This window comes from Pezoporus wallicus, unplaced genomic scaffold, assembly GCF_028554395.1.
Source record: "Pezoporus wallicus isolate ANWC-B61680 ecotype Strahan unplaced genomic scaffold, APGP_CSIRO_Pwel_v1 contig_8476, whole genome shotgun sequence".
NCBI classification, from domain to species: domain Eukaryota; kingdom Metazoa; phylum Chordata; class Aves; order Psittaciformes; family Psittacidae; genus Pezoporus; species Pezoporus wallicus.
In genome coordinates, this window is record NW_026641139.1 from 549,119 (window position 1) to 568,983 (window position 19,865).

General features: G+C 49.4%; 2 protein-coding genes across 4 annotated transcripts in view; one reads left to right on the plus strand and one right to left on the minus strand.

Moving 5' to 3' along the window:
• The window catches only part of TRIP4 (thyroid hormone receptor interactor 4), a 30,416-nt gene extending 14,006 nt beyond the window's left edge, over nt 1–16,410 (minus strand). For 2 of the 3 annotated variants that reach the window (XM_057422107.1, XM_057422106.1), the window contains exons 1-11: nt 16,307–16,410; nt 15,458–15,624; nt 15,114–15,250; nt 12,510–12,743; nt 11,499–11,577; nt 9,594–9,723; nt 8,682–8,897; nt 8,032–8,158; nt 7,161–7,348; nt 6,010–6,134; nt 5,118–5,209 (exon numbers count right to left, since the gene is read on the minus strand). In XM_057422107.1, the coding sequence (XP_057278090.1) occupies nt 5,118–5,209; nt 6,010–6,134; nt 7,161–7,348; nt 8,032–8,158; nt 8,682–8,897; nt 9,594–9,723; nt 11,499–11,577; nt 12,510–12,743; nt 15,114–15,250; nt 15,458–15,624; nt 16,307–16,410 (1,599 nt within the window). Of the gene's footprint in view, nt 1–5,117; nt 5,210–6,009; nt 6,135–7,160; nt 7,349–8,031; nt 8,159–8,681; nt 8,898–9,593; nt 9,724–11,498; nt 11,578–12,509; nt 12,744–15,113; nt 15,251–15,457; nt 15,625–16,306 lie in introns of those variants that run through there. The other variant, XM_057422108.1, reaches the window with a different exon arrangement.
• PCLAF (PCNA clamp associated factor) lies at nt 16,409–18,788 on the plus strand. Its single transcript, XM_057422109.1, has 4 exons — nt 16,409–16,451; nt 16,624–16,673; nt 16,751–16,929; nt 18,685–18,788. The coding sequence occupies exons 1-4, from the start codon at nt 16,409–16,411 to the stop codon at nt 18,746–18,748; spliced, it is 336 nt and encodes a 111-aa protein (XP_057278092.1). The 3' UTR covers nt 18,749–18,788.
• Nucleotides 18,789–19,865: the final 1,077 nt, after the last annotated feature.

Here is a 19,865-nt window from a genome sequence, read left to right on the forward strand (position 1 = left end):
GGCTTTGTGAGAAACCAAATAAAGGGATGCATCACCCTGCAAGCCAGGCTAAGGCCTAATACTGCTTGATCTGGCATCGGGCTACAGGCAAAAGACAAATTCAACTTAGGAGAATTCAGGGACCTGTAAAGTTCAAAGGCCTTTCATTGATTTCAATCATTAACAACCACCTAGACTGCTGCAGAAGGAAGTATATCTGATCTAGCCTTTAAAATCCTCAGTTGAGGTGCAATAACTAAGCCTTAGGAATGAAAAGGCAAATATCCCATTGGGGGAGGGCAAGGAAGGTGCTAGGGCAGCCACAGCAGCACACAAACACGTTTGTCTCACTCACAGCCTATACTAGGAAACATTTACTTCAGGGAGAAGGTCCTCATAAAAAGTGTCTATGTATTTATACTGTTCTTCGAAGTCCACGTCAATCTACATGTTTGTGTTTCTCCCTCTCATTAACTTCTTCCTTAGGAAAATATGACCAGTGGGCTATTGTTCCTTTATTTAGAGAGAATCTAAACAGGCACCTTCTGGAGTCTAAACATAGAAAAATTCTACCCTGCTTCACTCCTGCTTGAGAATTCGAAACGAGTTCTCCATGCCTGGCACCTGAGTCTCTTTTTATCTTACTGTTTTTTTCACTGGGGAGGGAAGAGGAGGGCAAGAGATGAAACACAAATTTCCTGAGAGGGAAAGATGATAGCTGTTTAAATGATAGTTGCAATCTCATGGCACAAAAATAGCTTAGATGTGTTCCCTTGTGCAGATTTAGGACACTAAGCGAGCACCTAGAAATGAAAACTAAACACCTTACTCCTGTAAAACACAATTACCCAATATTTCAGCCCCAGATAATGGCTACAACTACATATTGGCATGTGTGTGTGCTCGCGTTCAAAATAAGTCCAAACACACCTATCAGCTACCAAAATAGCAGCAGCGGAAATGTTCTTTTTCCAGTTAAAGTAATAGTCTCTCAGATCAAAGTCATCAGCAAAACGAACATGGACTTCAGAGCACATTAAAAGGGCATAAATGTAAATACTTCCCTGCTTGGTTTAGCCTCCTGCCAAGCCCTGCCTGCACCATCCCGTGTTTCCCCAGCGAGCGCTGCTGAAGTCACCAACACCTCATGCAGGAAAAGAAAGGCAGCTCCTTGCTCGGCTCGAGGTGTTGGTGATGTCAGGCCCGGAGCAAGGAAAAGCCTTCGTCAGTGCTCAGATCTCAGCGGGGGGGAAATAAACCCAAAGATTCCAGGTCACCTTTAGCACCGAGAAGCAAAACAAAGGGATCATTCTGGTCTCCAGCACCGCTTTTTGGGTGGCTGCCATGAAGAGAAGGAAGCGAGCCCAGAAGGCGCTCTGAGGAGGTGCAAGATGTGCAAAGCTCAACTGGAAATACTGAGATTTAAGAGCCACATGGAGGGATCTCCTGGCACCAGCCAACCCCCGCCTGCGGCAGCGGGGCTGCCGTCAGAAAGTGGCTTTTGCTTCAGTCCCCTGCAAGCAAAGCAGGTGACACTTGATACCTGGGGTGGACTTTCCTACCTGACAGTGTCTTCTGCTCCTAAAGCAGCTTCAATCCGAAGATCACAGCTTTTAGCAGTAAAATTAGGTGTAAATAACCTCTGACGGGCTTTATTTTCCATGTAGGAAAGAGCCCCAGAGGAACAGATTTAAGTAGCTCATGCAATAAGTAGCACAACTGGGATTAGGGCAATGGCATCTGTTGTGACGCTGACTTTAATGACAAGGACATCTCTTCTCTGCTCTTCCTCTGATCGCTGCCAGCTACCACATACATGATTCTGTTCTGTCATCACTTCTCACACGGCCCTGAAGATTTGCAAAGCACTTCAACAATGTCTGCCGGTCTTCAAGCACTGCACATGGGGCAGAGCTGCATGATCCCTCCCAAAGGGTTACGCAGGGCCAAGCTTACATGTCCAGTAATACCAGGGATAAATAACGAGTCCCTGGTAACAACACAAGCTGTCGGTAGGGACTCAGCCTGAGCCTGCTGCATCTGGCAAAACGGAGCACCGTTGCTTCAGTTTGCTTCTTTGAGCACAAGTGTTAAACAAAAAGATAGAGTAAATGAGGATAATGATAGAAAAATACCAGCAGGGTGCCACTAACATCTTCATTAGCAACCTGAGAGAGGATGCAAACAGCACGGAAATGAGATCTGCAGATAATGCTGAGCAGGGAGCGGGTGACAGCATCGTAAGGACTGAAATAACAGAGAAGTCATGGGAGGGACAAAGCAGGAAGAGTCTCCCTTGCCTATGGAAACAAATGGCCACAAGTCACAACAGACTTCTACGGCAGCTGCACCACCACAGGACAGTGAGCAAGACAGGGAAGTGTTTCATCTGCGGGTGGCAGGAATAATCTGCAGACGTGCAGGCTTGTCCTGCACTTGCGGAAGGATTTCTTCTGGAACAAGTTTCAGATACGAGCTTGTGAAGAGAAGTGTGAGGCAAAGCACAGTGACTAAAGAGAGCGGTATTTGTATGCAAAACCATGTCATCTTCCTCTCCCACTTTCCCTGAGCTAGGAGTTGTCCTTGTACCCCAAGAAACACTGGATTACACTGCTGACAAGTGGTTTTGGTGCTGGTTGCTGATGAACCTGGGCTGAATCACCAGTGTGAGCAACTGGGATTTCCTACTCCCAGTGCAATCCAACTCACATTTCTGAGCTGGCACTGCAATGCTTTTTCACCTTGCTAACACTGCAGTTAAATGAATCTCAGCTTCATTCAGATGCACTTGCTGCTGATGATAGTCCATAAAAACACCCATTTCCTCATAAACCAACTTCAGAAAGAGGCTCAGTTCTCAGAGTTCAATCTTACCAGATAGGGAAACGAACACTACATAAAGCAATCCTTGGGGGAAAATGGACAAAACCACTGTAAAAAGGCAGAAAACGAGGAATTACAAATAGTTTGCAATATGGGAGAAGCAAAAAGCCAGTGAAATATAAAACAGGAATTGCCATGATACTCAGAAGAAGTAAATCTCTCGCCAACAGGTGTAGTAATAGTGCTCCTGGAAGACATTGCTCTTCCTCCCATGCCTCTGTGGCCAGGCAGTGCCAGCAGACTGGGAGGCATTTGCAGAGAACACAGCTCCTTGAGAGGGTCCTCCATGGGAGGATCAAAAGCTGGTCGCCTACAGCGCAATTTCCAGATTGGAAGAAGCTGTCACAGCCATTTTATCAGTGCCTGGAGAATGTATCCACAAAGAGGAGGAATTGTTACAGACAGAAAAGAGAGACCAAGGTGTACTTTTCCACCACTGTTACAGACAGCAGAAGGAGGAGAATCTCCATTGAAGACCAAATGGCAAATGAGTGGATGCTACAGAAGAAAACCTCTAGGGTCCTCTCCTCTCTCTAAAGGCCTGCTCCATACAAGGCCAAATACTCCACTAGATTTCATTGTACTCCAGTCCCAAAGCTCCCTCTGCTGCTCATACTCCAACCTCTCCCCCTTCCACCCTAGACAGAACAGACACCACCTTGTCAGAAACACTCTTTTCATCTCTAGTTTCCACACATCTACCCCTGCTACAAAACCTCACAGGGCTTGGGAAAGCCAGGAGAGCACTTCATGAGAAGGAGCCCCAGGTGCTGGTGCCTCTCCAACCCTTCTTGGCAAGAAGATGCCCATCAGCCTGGGGGATTCCTCACAAGATGGTCTCAGTTCACTCTCAAGCCCTGCATGGTCTGGTCATTCCCATCACACCAAACCTGTCTGTAGAGGGGCAGCGAGGTGGAGAGGTAGGAAACAGCACCAAGAACAGCTATGTTGTGCTTGGTGTTACTCCCAGGTAAATCCACACCAGCTACTCCCAATGCCCTCCTCTGTGTGCCAAAATTGGCCTCCAAAAAGAGCTGCTCTATGAATTTCCTGGCCTGAAGTGTCCAGGATCATCCTTCCTTCCCTTTTCAAAGATGGATGTAATAGCCACCTTTCTACAGTTACCAGGGTCCTTTCCTGATCTCTGCAACCCTTCCAAGGTAAGAGTGGCCTCACAAACACACTGCCACACTCTCAGTATATCTGGATGCACACCATCAGCACTTATGGGCTTCCATTGGTTGAGATTTCTCAGAAGACTCCCAATTCTACCTCCCTTCGCTACAGGTAGTCCCTCTCCTCCTTGAACTCTGCCTCCAGGCATGAGATCTCTGGAAGACCTTGCTATTGAAGCCTAAGGTGAAGAAGGCCGCAACACCTGTCCCCGGTCACCAAACCTCCTGCCTCATTCAGAAAGAGGCCACTTAAATGTCCCTTGAGGAGTCCTGATCTCCTCAGTAATCTGCAGCTGTCCCTCCCTCCCTCCCTGTATCTAGGGGCTCTGATGTCTCCTCTGCAGGGCCTCCATGAAGCCCCTGCTGCTCTCCTGTTCATCCTCCCCGGTGGGAGGGTGCTCACCTCCTCCCACAGCTCCTACTCCTGGTGACTCTGCTCTGACCAGAACACAGCTCTCACCAGTGAGGCCACTGTGACCTCCAGCTCCAGGAAGAAGCACTGGGCAGCTCCAGCAGCTACAGATCTAGGTGGGCCAAGCACCCTCCCTCATACCAGGGTACTTGATCCTGCTTTGGAAGCCACATCCAGGTAACAGGTAAGCTCTTGAGTTTGCCAAAGGGGACGAAAACAAGAAATACAACATTAATGCTTTGCAGGGCCTTGTCTTCCTCAGTCAAGCACCGCCACAGCATCTGGTGAGCATCCATCTGTGCAGCAAGGGGAGTAACGGCTGCCCCAATCCCTTGCAGCATTGGTTCAATTAAACAGGCACAAGTCCTTACTGAAAAGGGTTTCAGAGTATGTGAGGAACTAGTTTCAACCAAACTATCTCACCACCAGAGAGGCTGATGATGGATTTAGGCTGTATTAACCCACTGCATGCTGCCACCACTGCTGAAATGCATTTTCTCAGTACGTTTTCTTTGCAGGCATACAAGACCACAGTGGTTGTGTCTTCTCTCAACACAAGTCTAAAATCTCCATTCACTGCCTTTTGAAGAGCATCTCATGGAGGTGAGTTACACTGTTTAAAGCTGCTGGCTAATTCAAGCTTGCAAAGGTTTGTTTGCTGTACTCACCTGCTCACTAAATTGCTCTTGCGATAAGCAATCAGTCACGTCCACACAGCCCAGGAGGCATCCGGAGGGATAATCGCCTGGAAATTCCACATCTGCAGCAATAGAAACATCTCTTCAGGGATTCCACATCACCACACACATAGCTGGGGTCTGCTAACCCCAGGCGCCCTTCCCTCTCCTCCACACATTTCTACTTTTTGAGGCACAAGGAGACATACAGCCATTTTAGCACCCCATCATTCCTTATCCAGCTCAGGATCTTCACCATGACAGGACTAAGTTCGGGAGATTTCATTATATAAACACCTTTCCCTGCTTAGCTTCTGACGGAGGAACACAGAGTGTGGGAAGAGCTCCTTGCTCTGATGAGGGGGCAGGCAATCCTGCTGCATGACATTTAAACTGGGTGACGCACAGAAATACTGCACAAACAGACACAGAGTGCAGCCACCAGCACCCTCCTGCCCACATGAGAGAACATCTTCCTGAGGACCTGCAGCTTTCCAATCCTGATTTCCACAAGGTCAGAATCCATGAAAAGCCTTTAACATCACTGCAAACAGACTGAAGCACAAGCCACTGCACACGCACCAAGCACGTGCTTGACTGCTTCTTGCTTGAGCCAAGAATAAAACGAAGTCTGCTGCTGCTGCAGAAGTCAGGTGCCATTCAATAGTGCTCGTGGTTTGAGTATGTGATCAGCAGCAGGACGAAGTTAAATGCTGCCACCAGACCCATGTGGCTGATGACATGCAGAAAGGATGAAGAGAATTTCAAGAACAGAAGGTTAAAAAGCAAAGCAGCAATAACTGCTCAGCAGAGGCCTTTCTGACACTGCTCATTACGTGGCTCAATGTACCAATAATACAAAGATCCAAGGAGAAAAGTTCACCTTTCCGGAGCAGCATCCTGTAGGTGGTCTCCAGTTCAGAGATTTCCTGAGGGGAAGGTCTTTTAGCAGTAGCTGCAATCCACAACCGCCCCCTATGAGAGGTGTACCAGGTCCTGCCCTCCACCCTAGAGGACAAAGCAGAATTTAGGACTTAAATTTCAGCAGAAATCACCCACATGGACAGGTTTTTCAATCAGCTGTTTCACTAATGCAATCCCTGCTGCTAAGCTTTGCCCTGACTATTTCAACACAAAGCAACGTGTCAGCGAAAAGCTGAGATGGGCAACAAATAATGCCACAAGCAGAGCATGTCCTTATGGCTTCAGAGCAACAGCAAAGGACATCAATCCCCTGCAAGCACAGCAGTATTCCAGATACATCCATGGGGCAATCTGCTCATGCAATACCCTGACAAGCTCAAACAATTCTGCATGGTAAGAACACGTACAAAGCAGTTGTTAGCTGCAGCTCCTGGGCTCCCAGAACAGGTACCAGGCCCTGCAGCTGTACTGGGGCAGCCAACAGCATCCATATACCACCGGGATGCAAAGCCAGGCACAGGAAGATGTACAGTGTCTTTAGCTTGGGAAGTGAAAAAGCTTTGCTCCCTAGAATGAAAAATTCTGTGAAGGGGAAAAAAAAAAAGGCTAGAAAAGATTCTTTGTTTCATACGAATAGTAGGAAAGGTGAATTAACGTGCCAGGGACGCTGGGAGGAAGGAGCTTCACTTTGTAACCTGATTCTGGAGGGGGAAGTAGTGGCAAGGGGTGTCCATGTGGTTGTGTTTTTCAAACAAAGCCTAGTGCCACTGTTCGCTTCTTTACAACGCTCAAAAAGACCAGCAGAACATGTCACATCTTCAGCCTCTCTGCCTGTCCAAGTCCACAAAGGTACATCCCAACAGCAGTGCAGAAATCCCAGCCTCTAATTTACCCACTGTGAGAAAACTTGTACCCTCCAGGCTAGCTACTCTCCTGAAAAACAGCATCACCAGCTTCCCAAACCAGGAGTACACTGGAGGAGGAAGCACAGCTTCCAAACGGGAGCTCTCGGTAGGCATCAGAAGCTATCCCCTGAGGAACACAACTTGTCATCTCACCTACAAAGCAAGAGCTGACCAGGACATATCACAGCTCAGGCCACTCCTTTACCTTTTAATTCCTCTTACAAGCAAGGAAGCCCAAGGCTGGTGCATGCTGAGGCACCAGCCATCATCTGAGATCTCCTGCAACTCTCGATCCTGAATCCGCAACCTGTTTCTCTCGGAGTCAGGCTCATTTTCGGTGTCCATGGAATGGATGGGTTTCCTGTGTGTGAGCAAACCAGTTTGGTCCACCCACTTCAGTGTTCAAAAGAAACAAGAAAGATGTTAGCACCGCTCTAGGAACAGCAAATATCAAGTGTAAATCCTATTTGAAGTTTTCCATCATTTAAGGACAGAGGTATTACTCTTACTGGGATCACTTTTACTTACTTCCCTGCAAACCCACTCTGTTTCCATGCCATGCTTGGCAGTAGAAAAAGCAAGGTCATGCTCTGCTCCATGAGGCTTCTCCTTTCTATGCATCACAGCTGCACAATGGATTTAAAGAATAAACTTCTTCCTACCATCTAATCCAAATCTCCCCTCTGTCATTTTAAGGCCATTCCCCCTCGTCCTATCCCTACCTGCCCTTGTAAAAAGCCCCTCTGCAGATTTATTTGTAGGTCCCCTTTAGGCACTTGGAAGGCTCAGAGAGCCTGAGATATATAAATAATGCTGAAAAAGTCACACAGCCTTACACTGAGGTTAAAACACATTCCTGAAAAGGAGGCAGGAGATTAAAACTTGGATAAACCAAGAGCAGGAAACAGAGCAGGGCACTGGCAAATGTTCTTTGTCCCCAGCTCAGATGGCTAACAGGGATCTCAGACACTGGGGAGGACAGAGGTACTACAGCCGTGCCAGAATTCACAGTTCTTATGCTCAACTCTCCCAGAATTAGTTGCTACTCCAGAATAAATAATTCAACCCACACTGACCAAAGGAGCAGGCTGAAGAAGACGGGGATTCACTAAAACACCAGGACCCAAGGTTGTCTTTGCTTCTGGGCTCCTGGCTGGCTCGCTCAGTGTGCCACGATTCATGGCTTCAATGGTTTCATCCAACCTGCAAGCACAAAAAGAGACATGAAAACTCCCCCCGGCAACGTCTCCTTTCTCCCCACGCGAACATGTCTGAGCCACAGCATCTCCCCTAACTATACAATCTCCTCACTCAGTCTGATTCCCAGTTTGAACAGTCACTCTTCTCTACCAGAGAAGCTCAGCTTGCTTTGAATTTGAGGTAAATTGGTTCTGTCGGGATTAGCCTTCTGCAACATCTCTTTCCAGGGCAGCTTCATCTTTAACAGACACACCAGCTACCGAAACCCTGTGCAAGCCTCTCACACGGGAGCTTAGCAGAGGGGCTCAGCAGAACTGTACTGAAAGAGATGATATGCTGCAAGCCAGAAAGACCCTCAAGGAAGAAAAGAACCTAAACCTACACCCTCACACCAGAGGCACCCTTCAAGGGATCAGCTTGCTCAGCTTTCCTTACGCTTGCTCTCCAGATTTAGCCAGACCCCGTCACCTCCAGCTGTCACCTCCTTGCTCTCAGGCACACCGTGGTGCTGCCACATCTCACTCACATGCTGTGGTACTCCGCCATGCTGTTGTCCTCCTCCAGGATCTGCCTGCCAGCGAAGTCGATGGTGATTTTCCTGGCAAGCCGAGAGGCGTGCCGCAGCTCCCGCAGCTCCTGCTCCCTCTTCTGGAGAGCTTCCCTCTCCTGCTTGGAGAGCCACTGGTTGGAGTCAGTGGCAAAGTAATCTGATTCATCATCGATGACCTGGGTGCGGCGCACACTGGTGAGAAACAACCAGAGCAGCAGCAGATGGGCATGGTGGGACAGTGACACAGCACTGACTGCCCCAAACCTGCCCTCCTGCCAGATCTTCTCTGTTCTTGAGAGAGCGAGACCTGAGCTGTCAGGGACATAAAGCCAGGAATTCAGCCTGGAGAAGAGAAGGCTCCTGAAGGGGAGACCCGAAAGCAGCTCCAGTGCCTAAAGGGGCTGCAGGAAACCTGGAGAGAGGCTTTGGACAAGGGCCTGTAGGGACAGGCCAAGGGGAATGGCTTGAACCTGCCAGAGGGGAGACTGAGATGAGCTCCTAGGCAGAAGCTCTTCCCTGTGAGGGTGCTGAGGCGCTGGCACAGGGTGCCCAGAGAAGCTGTGGCTGCCCCATCCCTGGCAGTGATGAAGGCCAGGCTGGATGGGGCTTGAAGCAAGCTGTTCTAGTGGAAGGTGTCCCTGCCCATGCAGAGGGTTGGAACTGGATGAGCTTTAAGGTCCCTTCCAACCCAAACCAGCCTGGGATTCTATGATGATTCTATGAATTCCAAACAGGACCTATTTGCGGGGTTTACTCTTGTGCCATCAAACTCCAGCATTAGGGTGTCTTTAGCTACAGCCCAGGTTTTAGAAGGAACTCTGATGTTTCTGTCGAAGACAGCTTAGCCTGCAGTGCATTTGTGCTATCTCACCACAGCTGGTATCTTACCTTGTCCTGTCAAACTCCAACAACTTGTCTTTGTGTTTCACAGCCATCTCCAGGCCTGCTTTGAGTCTGGCCTCTTGGCGAGGCAGTAAGTCTTTGCTAATGGCACTCAAATTCCCCGAATTTTCAGCACCTAAGATAGAGAACAAATCACAGCTCAACAGCCAGTTGTTTAAAGCCCAGTCTTGGCAGGCCTGGCTGAGGTAATGCTCCCTAAAACAAACACCATTTGAAGGACTTTGCCCCATGATCAGCACCTTTGCAAACCAGGTTCAAGTCTCAATTTTCCCTCTAACCTCTCTCAGAGTCCTTTCTCCAAAGAGGAAGAAGCATTTAAACACTACAGTGATAATGGCCAGGTAGTGTTTAGAGAGAAAGTCCTGGTCTTTGATTCTCCTTCACCCTTGCCTAACAATTTGGCCTATCTAAATTCTGCCCATCTACAACCACAGACCCTGAGTTCTCTCCTAAAAGCCAAATTCTCTCCTAAGTGTTGTCACCTCCACAGAGAGACTCTTGGTGAGGACAGATCACTGACAAATGGCCAGTTAGCACAGATCAAGCCTCTGTCTGCTGCTGTGTGTGCCTCTGCAAACGCAATCCTCCCCCAGAGCACCTCAGCAGGTTTTCAGACCAGCTATTGTTAGTGAGGGAGAAATCCATTCCCAGCAACCATCTCCTCTTTCTTACCATTCCTGGCAAGGGGCCAAACCCTGACAACCAAACAAAAGAGAACAAAGACCATAAAAGGTTTGCATCAAAGCCACAATGGAGCAAACCATTTCACAGAGGACATCCTGCAGGCTAACACCTTTCTTTCAGCGAAACAAAAAAGCCTGTGTTCCCCTGTTGTGCTGATCCAAGACAAACAGCTAATCACATTTCAGCTTTCACCTACAGAGACAAGGCACAAAGCAAGGCCTGGCAGGGGCAGAGGGGAAGAGCAATAAAATGGGTAAGAAAAGAAGATCCTGAAGTACATCGGCATAAACAGAGCAAATTACGATCAGCCCTTACTCTCAAGAACTTACAGGACCTCCTGCCACCCCAGCAGCTCTAAAGGGAAGCTGACACCAAGACCCAGAGTAAATATTTCCCCAGTTCTTCAGCAAAGTGTATTTTCTAAACCAAGAACAGTGTGACCTTGGCTATATTTCAGCTAAACACAGACAAGCATCCCCATAACGCACAGGTCTTCGCTGGGAGACTGGGTATCATTTCCTCTCACTTTCCTTGGCTTTGTCCCTATTTTTAGCTCCCCAGATAAGTGTAAGACAAGAAGGACCATTAGAAGATATTAACCACCACCTCTCTAGACCCAGCAAATCAGATAGCAGCACTTCATCTTCCACAGCACACATTCCACATGAGACTTATCCTCATTTTCAAGGACTGCTACAATGATCCAGTTCATGTGATTGATTCAGCAATGCCTAATGAGCAGCCCTGGGGCCTCCGCGTGAGGACATTTTATGCTGCCATTTGACACTCGCAGTTACCACCTCTGTTCCAAGTCCAGAAACGCTGCCGAGCTCTTGCAGAGAGGATACAAGGAGCCAACTTCCCAGACCTTCCCTTCCTTTTTAATGCCCACCACAGACACTGTGCAGCAATGAGAGGAAGTGGCTCAGTAAAGTCTGTAGGAAATAAAGTTCTCGGCTGTCCTGGCAATTCATATCCCAGAGAAACACTCAGGTGTCAGCTCCCAAGAAAGAATCACCTTTAGACTTTGCCAGCAATTCTTTATAATTTGGATGAATGGATCTAGACAATTTCCACACCAGGACACAAGCACTCTCATTTCTGCACAACATCGAGGCAATTGTAGTGCAGGGAGGCAGAAGAGGGCTCCTGCTGATGTACAGCTGATTGGACTCATTATATTACACGTATAAAATTGATACTGACCTGCCATAAGCTTCTTCAGCAACTTCTGGCTCTTGTTTGAGTCCCGCTGAAGGATGTCCTGCTCTTCTTTAGTGCACACCTAAGGAAAGAAAAAGGAAATGAAGCCTTGAGAAGGATGACACATTCTTGACCAGCTTTGGAGCCTGGGACAACAGCTATGGGTAAGCTGCTTAAAGCACTAGACTAGTCCACACCTCCCTCCCTTCAGTGTTATTCACACAGGGAGACTCCCAGTAGCTCATTCTTTCCTAAAAGCAATCCATGAGAAATGTACAGCTTGGTCCTTCTCAGTTCTGTGGGTGGGCATGCTGCTAAGTGATCTTGAAGGATGAGAAATGCACTCAGAACCTCCCGAGCAGATGACCAAACACAGAACACTAAATACAGAGGTCCTCCCTCTTAGTTGGCCACTTCCAATTAAACAGATCATTAAAAATAGCACAGAATTGGATTTAAAGCATTTTCTTCATCCCACCAATGCTTTCCTCTCTCCCGAAGTTAATTTTACCTAATCTACTATCATTACCTTGCCCCCTTTCTCCAAAAGGTGCCCTTTCAACCAAACACAGGGTGTAACAGATATCCCAAATGATGTTCACTACACAAGTTTGGGAGGGAAGTCAGCATGCCAGCCCTGGCTGCATCTCCTTCCCCTTACAAGGCTACAGGGGCCGTGCCTAGGATGAGGCTGAAGCCTTTCATGTGTTTTGGACACAGGTGTGATGCCTGGGACAGCCATGGGTGACTGTCATAAACCCAGCAGCTCCAAAGTGATATAAAGTATGAGGGAAACCACTCTCTGATAGGGGACATCATAAAAGGAACATAAAGTGACTCAAAGCCATGGCAGTTCTCCCTCCCCCAGAATGACATTGTAGAGGTTCTTCTCTGTATAGCTTTAGAGGCTGGGGAACTTTGATCCTAGAGGCTAATTCAGCCCCACTGCATTCCAAAGCCCTGCAAACTACACTGAGCTCAAGCACAGCAAATAACCCCCTCCTTGTTACTAACCAGAGCTCCACAGAACAAGCAGGGCCCAGAGCCCTCCTGCTCGCAGACAATGCGCCCACAATCCAGGCAGTTGTTGATGAGTTTGTGCTTCTGGCCCAGGCACTCGCAGGCATACCGCCCGGGCAGCAGCACTGCCAGCTTGTCCTGCCCCTCCTTGGTGTACAGGTTGACGTATTTGGGCTTCTTCTTCGAGGAACTGCTCATGCTGCCAACTCCACTGTTGCTCTCCTGTGCCTGAGAATCAAACCAGGAATAAACTGTATTTGCAGTGCAACACCGACAGCAAAGGGAAAGCATTGACCCTGGTGCAGGCTGGGGAGACTGGAATGGAACTTGGACCAGACCCCAGATTCAATGGAAAGACAAGCTTAAGCCTGCCAGAAAGGGTCCAAGGAATCTAAACAAAGCAAGGACATAAGGATGTTGCTGATTCACTTGATATTTGCTCCCTCTGACAGCTAAAACTGCATGGGTTGAGGTGGCACATGTGCCGTTCAGTGTTCCAGCCCACAGGATCAGTTCACAGGTACCAAAGAGCTGCAAGCAGGAGGTCAGCTGTGCCCTGATTTACTTTCAAGGGCTATTTAGGATACAGCAAAACCCTGTGTGCCTTGGGTCAGGCTTTGGATGAGGGACCAAGCTTTGGGTCAGGCCCTAGTAGAGAAACCCTGATGAGAAACAAAGCGAGATATTGTAGACAGTGGCTGGATTAATCATCAAATAGTGGAATTCTCCATTTTCTCCCTCAGATCTTACACACCTTGATGGAAGAAACAAAGAGCTCCTCCTCCCACCCAACATCTACAGCAGGTACCACTGAGAAGCAAATGCTTGAGGAGTTAATTGCAGAAATTAATTACAGCACAGAAATCATTCCAGGGGAAGAGAAGAAATCCAACTGCTCCCATTGCTCTGGCAATACTCAAAACCAGATGCCTTGAGAAATAAGCACAACACATTCCAGGCACAAACCTGTCTCATAACACTAGATGAGGTTGGTTTCAGCCATGGACTGCCCACCAGTCACAGCCACAATTGACCAGGAGCTGTGGTCCCTTATCTATTTCAGCAAGCAGCACTCCAATAGAAATGCACTCTCTGGCCTTTAGCTGCTGAATCTGTGACACACTTGAAAATTCCCTTGCAGTGCAAGCACAGCTTTTCTTTGCCTCTCCTCTACAGTGTCTCTCAACAACAGAAAACAGGGTTTATCAGAAAACCTTTCCCAGAAAACCTATTTTCACTCACCACAGAACAACTCATGTTTTCTGTGTGCTGCACGCTAGAGGATCACTCCTGCTCCCCACCACACCTCAGCAAGCACTGCTCTATGCCTCATGTTGCTTTTCTCCATGCTGGTGCTGCACTGTGGCACTGGGACGCCTCTTGTCCTGACTCTTTTTGCCTACTCTCAATAGCACTGGTCTAGTGACAAGCACATGCAGCATTCCCAGCACCCCAGTTCTGCCCAATGGCATTTCTGCCACTACCAGATTAAAATGCTACTGTCATGGAAAAATAGAAACAACAAAACCAGACAACGCAACTGTGTTCAGCAAACACTGCAGAGTGTTCCTGATTTTATATATGTAATTTAGTTAGCTTAGAAGATAACTACAAGGAAATGGACCTCTACTATCCCTTTTTACACCCCAGTTCAAAAAAGGTGCTATTTTGTCTTACAAAAAATTACTTTCACAAACACTTTAAGCATGTTGAACTCATAAAGTTCAACAAGACTAAGCGCAAGGTCCTGCCCCAGGGTCAGGGCAACCCCCAGCATAAACACAGGCTGGGAGAGACTGGATGGAGCAGCCCTGAGGAGAAGGACTTGGGGTACTGGGTGAGGAGCAGCTCCCCATGATCCAGCTTCAGTGTGTGCTTGAGCACAGACCCCCCCGTGTGCTGGGCTGCACCCCCAGAGCGTGAGCAGCAGCTCAGGGAGGGGATCCTGCCCCTCTGCTGCGCTCCTGGGAGACCCCCCCTGCAGCCCTGATCCAGCTCTGGGGCAGCAGCACAAGAGGGACGTGGAGCTGCTGGAGCGAGGCCAGAGGAGGCCATGGAGATGCTGCGAGGGCTGGAGCAGCTCTGCTCTGGAGCCAGGCTGAGAGAGCTGGGCTGGGGCAGCCTGGACAAGAGAAGGCTCCTGAAGGGGAGACCTGAGAGCAGCTCCAGTGCCTAAAGGGGCTGCAGGAAACCTCGAGAGGGGCTTGGGACAAGGGCCTGTAGGGCCAGGCCAAGGGGAATGGCTTTAACCTGCCCGAGGGGAGACTGAGCTGAGCTCTTAGGCAGAAGCTCTTCCCTGTGAGGGTGCTGAGGCGCTGGCACAGGGTGCCCGGAGAAGCTGTGGCTGCCCCAACCCTGGCAGTGTTCAAGGCCAGGCTGGACACAGGGGCTTGGAGCAAGCTGCTCTAGTGGAAGGTGTCCCTGCCCGTGGCAGGGGTTAGAGCTGGATGAGCTTTAAGGTCCCTTCCAACACAAACCGGTCCATGACTCTATGATCCTTTGTTAACATTTGATACTACTTTTCCCTATGTCCTGGGCTCAATGCACCCTCAGCCCCCAGCCACACGTAGCCTGCCCTCATGTACCAGACACACTCACCCTGGCCAGGTCGAGCGGGGTTTTTACCTCCTCTACATATGCACTCGGTTCTGCGTGGGCAGGTGCCTCCTGCTTGTTTCTTCCTTTGCGTTTACCCTTTTTCACTTGGTCTCCAGCCCGAGGCATTTCCAAAGTCTCTGGAAGCATGTGTAAGCACAAGAAAGAGTGAGTAACAGCAAGAGAAAGATATCCATTCTTACTCAGTGAATGAAATGGCTTTACACCGTCACAACAGACAGAAATAGGAGCAGGCACGAGCATTTCTGACATCTAATTGTTTATAAATTGAATAACTGAGTAAAGCTTATTTGAGACTTCAATTCCTTCCTCCCCATAGCACTCACCATCCCTTTTCCGATATGCTGGCACAGGCTCAAGTGGCAGCTGGGAGCATTTCCTCCACTGGGCTAGCAGCTCTTCCACAAACTGACTCTTCTTCCCATCAGTCCCCTGGATGAGGTCAACAATGTACTCCCGGATCTCGTCCTCGTTTGTTATTGACAAGATATACCTGTGAGGGGTGAGGATGGAGAAAAATGGGTAAAGGGCCTTCTGATATGAGGAAAGCAACAGACTAATTGCACACATATGCAACTTATGTCTCTCTTTTCTGTAGAGACCACGGTATGAAATGGGTTTATAAGTCAAATTTTGAGGAAAATCTCTTGTGGCTATTTCCCTGCAAAAAAAAAAAATATGAGTTATATTACTGTAATGGCTTTAATCTGACAGGAATGGCTTTAACCCTCCCGAGGGGAGACTGAGATGAGCTCTTAGGCAGAAGCTCTTCCCTGGGAGGGTGCTGAGGCGCTGGCACAGGGTGCCCAGAGAAGCTGTGGCTGCCCCATCCCTGGCAGTGCTCAAGGCCAGGTTGGACACAGGGGCTTGGAGCAAGCTGCTCTAGTGGAAGGTGTCCCTGCCCGCGGCAGGGGTTTGGGACTGGACAAGCTGGAGGGTCCATTCCAGCACGAAGCACTCTGTATTCCTATGCTCTTCCTTCCCGTTCCAGCACAGACACATCCACCCCGATGCTCCAGCTCCCACCAAGCCATGGAAAACACGGAGCCGCACAACGCGCTCCGGCGGACACACACGAGACAGCGGCGCGCCCTCCCTCCGGCCGGGGAGCTCGGCGAGGGCCGCTCTGCCCACACCGCCTTCCCCCGGCGCTGGCCGCAGCGTGCCCCGCTCACCTCACCACCTCCTCGCCCACGTCCAGCCCGAAGTCCCCGCGGAGCTGCTGCACGCACCAGGCCAGCAGCGCGCTGGGCGCCGCCATCTTCTCCGCGAGGGACATGGTGCGGACGAGGGCGGAGCGCGGCGGCGGGTACCGCAAGGGTGCGGGAGCCGGGCGCGGGGTGGGCGGGCTGCACCGCACCGCACCGCACCGCACCGCGCCGCGCCGCACCGAGCCGCGCCGCACCGAGCTGCGCCGCACCGAGCTGCGCTGCACTGCACCGAGCTGCACTGAGCTGCGCAGGTGCCGCTCACCCCTCCGCTCTCCCCGCAGTGCTGGCAGCCCGGCCCCCCCGGAAGGTGCTGGGATCCAGCAGCCTCAGCGCGGACCGTCGCTGACTGCTAACAGAGGTGAGAGCGGCGTGCGCCCCTCCATCCCTCCCCCCCGGCCTGTACTGGAGCTGACGGCCGCTCTCCCCGCAGGCAAAGGCCGCTGTGTGGTGGGGAACCCGGCGTGCGTGAGGCCTGTCCCCCCTTGGCAGAGAGGCATTGGCGAGTTCCTGCAACAGCTGCAGAAGGAGAACCGGGCACCCAACGGAGAGGTGGCAGGGAGCAGCCGCCAGGGGCTGACTGCTAGAATGTAGGTGTCAGCTCTTGTCCCTCTGTCCGCAGCCTCCTGAAAACCGCTGGGGCATTGAGGAGTCTATTTCTCTCTCCAGCTTGGAAACAGCACCACAGATCTCCATATCCTGAAATTGGGCTGCTCTTCCCTTTGCCTTCCTTTTCCCAAGCTAGCTTTGGTCCTCAACCAGTTTCTCCTCTAAAGTTGCCTGGAGCCAGCCAAAACCACTGCACTCCTGCCAGATCTGCAGGTCACCTGGAGCTCTGCTGGGGCTGGCAGAGGAGCACAAGTGCTGCACCACAGGGCTGAGGGGCAGAGAAGGGGTGCTCGGTGTGCCAGAGGCAAAACGCAATACAAATGGGGTTTGTACACTCGAGTTCTGGTGATTGGCTGCGGCTGGGCTCTTGGGACACATTGCTTGAGATTCATATTCACTTCCTTTAAACAAAGCAATTTAGAAAGCTGTCTGAAGCATGACAGAGCTAAGCCCACCTGCAGGGCAGCAGCAGCACAGACGCAGCTGATGCTCTGTGTTATTGCTTCAAAGGGTGCCCTGGCGCTGTCAGTGTGGTCTGTGGGGTGGCATTAAACAGCCAGATCCCTGGTGCTTTCAAATAAGGGAGAAGACAATGTGTCTGTCTGCCTGCAAGGGCTGTATTGAGGCTGTCAGCTCATCCTTGGATGAAACAGATGTCATGAGTCTTCCTCTGTGACTGCTTTGAAACTGCAATTGATTTTTTAAGGAGCTGAAAGTTGTCCGTGTGTCTCTTGACCTTTGTATGCTCCTTGAAATCCTGTTTCTAGTAAAGTCTGGTGAAAAGCAGCACCTGTCTCCACTGACCTCGTGGGGCTTTGCCAGAAATGGGTACAGTAATTTGTAGTTCAGAGAAATTCTCTGTGCTCAGACACTGCACACAGACCAGAGCGATGTGATACTCTGTGGCTGTCATTTCTGTTTCAGAAAGGCTTAGGAGACTGGAGGTGCCTTCTCTATGTCAGAAATTAAATTGCTCCACTGAACTGATGCTTCTGAGATTAACTTGTGGGCTGCACTACTGACTCAAAAGGTAGCTGTGTCTTACAAACACTCTATTCTCAATTGTCAAGGGTTTTTCTCTCAAATACAGATAATATTAAGCCACCTGAGGCTCCCCCGTGAGAGTTATTCCTGAATTGTCTTGAAGGAAAGCAAACCAAGACTTCTAAGCACACCCCACCTCAGAGAAACAAAGATGTGCACTGTAGTGCTGCACACCTTTCATCTCTGCTGTTTTTTGTTTGGCTGAGTGAGGACCGCGTGGTGATAACCCTGTTGAGAATGCACAGTGTCACTGTCTAAAACAACTGAGAGCTTCCCTGGGTGTTCTGGAGGAAGCAAGAGCTGGACTCGTTTCACTGCACAACTGGGGGGGTTGTTTCAGTCACATGGGTTGAAACTTGGGTGTGAAATGAGAATTAAGTTTGCAGGTTCCTGGAAGCAGTGTGGGACCTGCATGCAGCCTTCTGGGTCAAGAAGGATGCTTCAAGAATGTCCGAGGCTGAATCAGTGTACAGTGTTTTCTGCACTGAATTAGGCTCTCCCAGTTGAAAGGTCAGTGTGTGCTGCTTCATCTGGGCTTCAGAGATTAGGATAAAGCAGCTTGTGTCAGTCTTAGAGTCTTGGTGTGCAGTCTGGAGCTAGTTAAAGTCAGTTAGCCTCCTAGAAAAGGAGCCTTTCAAACAAGAGCTGATCGAGTTCTGCTAATCCTTTTGAATTGATGATGCTTTTTACAGAGCCCAACCCCTGCCACCAGATCCTGCAGAAGATGGTGAATCCTCTGAAGAACAACAGATGTGATGTGACCCCGACCTTAATGATAAACTGCATCTCCTATGCTCAAGCTCAGTTTTGTACAGTTTATGGCTTACATTCAGCTGTTGTACAGAACTAAAAGTAGAAGTATGAGAGACTGCAAGAACATTGCAGTGAAATTAATATATACTTTTTGAAACTCAGCATTCAGTATAAGTTGCTGGTTTAGTTTTTATCTTGGTTTCGTTGAGTTCCTCAGAGATTCCTGCACATAGTGTAGCTTTTACGTCTTGATTGCCTCGTGCTTGTCAGAGACTTGCATGTTTGTGCCAGTTCTGGTTTTAGGAAGCAGATCCTTGGTTTTCTAATACACTGAAGCAGTCTAAAAATACATGTGTTTCCTGTCTTTAGTGAAGTAAAAATCTTCATGACAACCTCTTTGACCAACGATGGGAAAGCTGGATTTGAAAAGACGTCAATGAGCTGGACAGCTCTCACTTGCTGGGGTTTAGAGATGAAGGTTAATTAAATCAAACTGTGTTCAATCATCATAGAACCATGAATCCCAGGTTGAAAGGACTGCAAGGATCATCTGGGCCAACCTTTCTAGGGCAAAGAATGACCTAGACTGGATGTCCCAGCACCCTGTCCAGCCCAGTCTTAAAAGTGTCCAATGCTGGGACACTTCCCTGGGGAGATTATTCCAGTGGCTCGTTGTTCTTACTGTGAAAAATGGGAACCCTCTTGTGTCCAGTTGGAATCTCCCCAGGAGGAATTTGTGTCCATCACCCCTTGTCTTTTCCATGGGATTCCTTGTAAAAAGGGAGTCTCCGTCTTCTTTGTAGCCGCCCTTTAAATACTGGAACATGGTGATAAGGTCTTCTCTGAGCTGCCTTTTCTTCAGGCTGAACAAGCATAAGTGATGGACTGTCCTCACACAGCTTCCTGGGTCTTGGATCATCAAGGATGCTGCAGAGGCTGGAGACAGGCTGAGGGATCTGGGCTGGGCTACAAGAAACCTGGAGAAGGGCTTTGGGCAAGGGCCTGTAGGGCCAAGGGGGATTTTGATTTTTATGTTTTTTTACAAACCCAGCTGGAGCCGGAGCGTGTGATTGCCTCTGTGATGTGCATCTGCAATGTAATTTAGAACATAGAGAACAGG

Bases quoted from the DNA above. Each gene is read 5' to 3' on its own strand.
- PCLAF (XM_057422109.1), top strand. From the start codon at position 16,409: ATGGTGCGGACGAGGGCGGAGCGCGGCGGCGGGTACCGCAAGG. The intron at 16,452-16,623 runs GTGCGGGAGCCG...CTCTCCCCGCAG, and splicing joins CGGCGGCGGGTACCGCAAGG to TGCTGGCAGCCCGGCCCCCC. The intron at 16,674-16,750 runs GCGGACCGTCGC...CCTGTACTGGAG, and splicing joins TGGGATCCAGCAGCCTCAGC to CTGACGGCCGCTCTCCCCGC.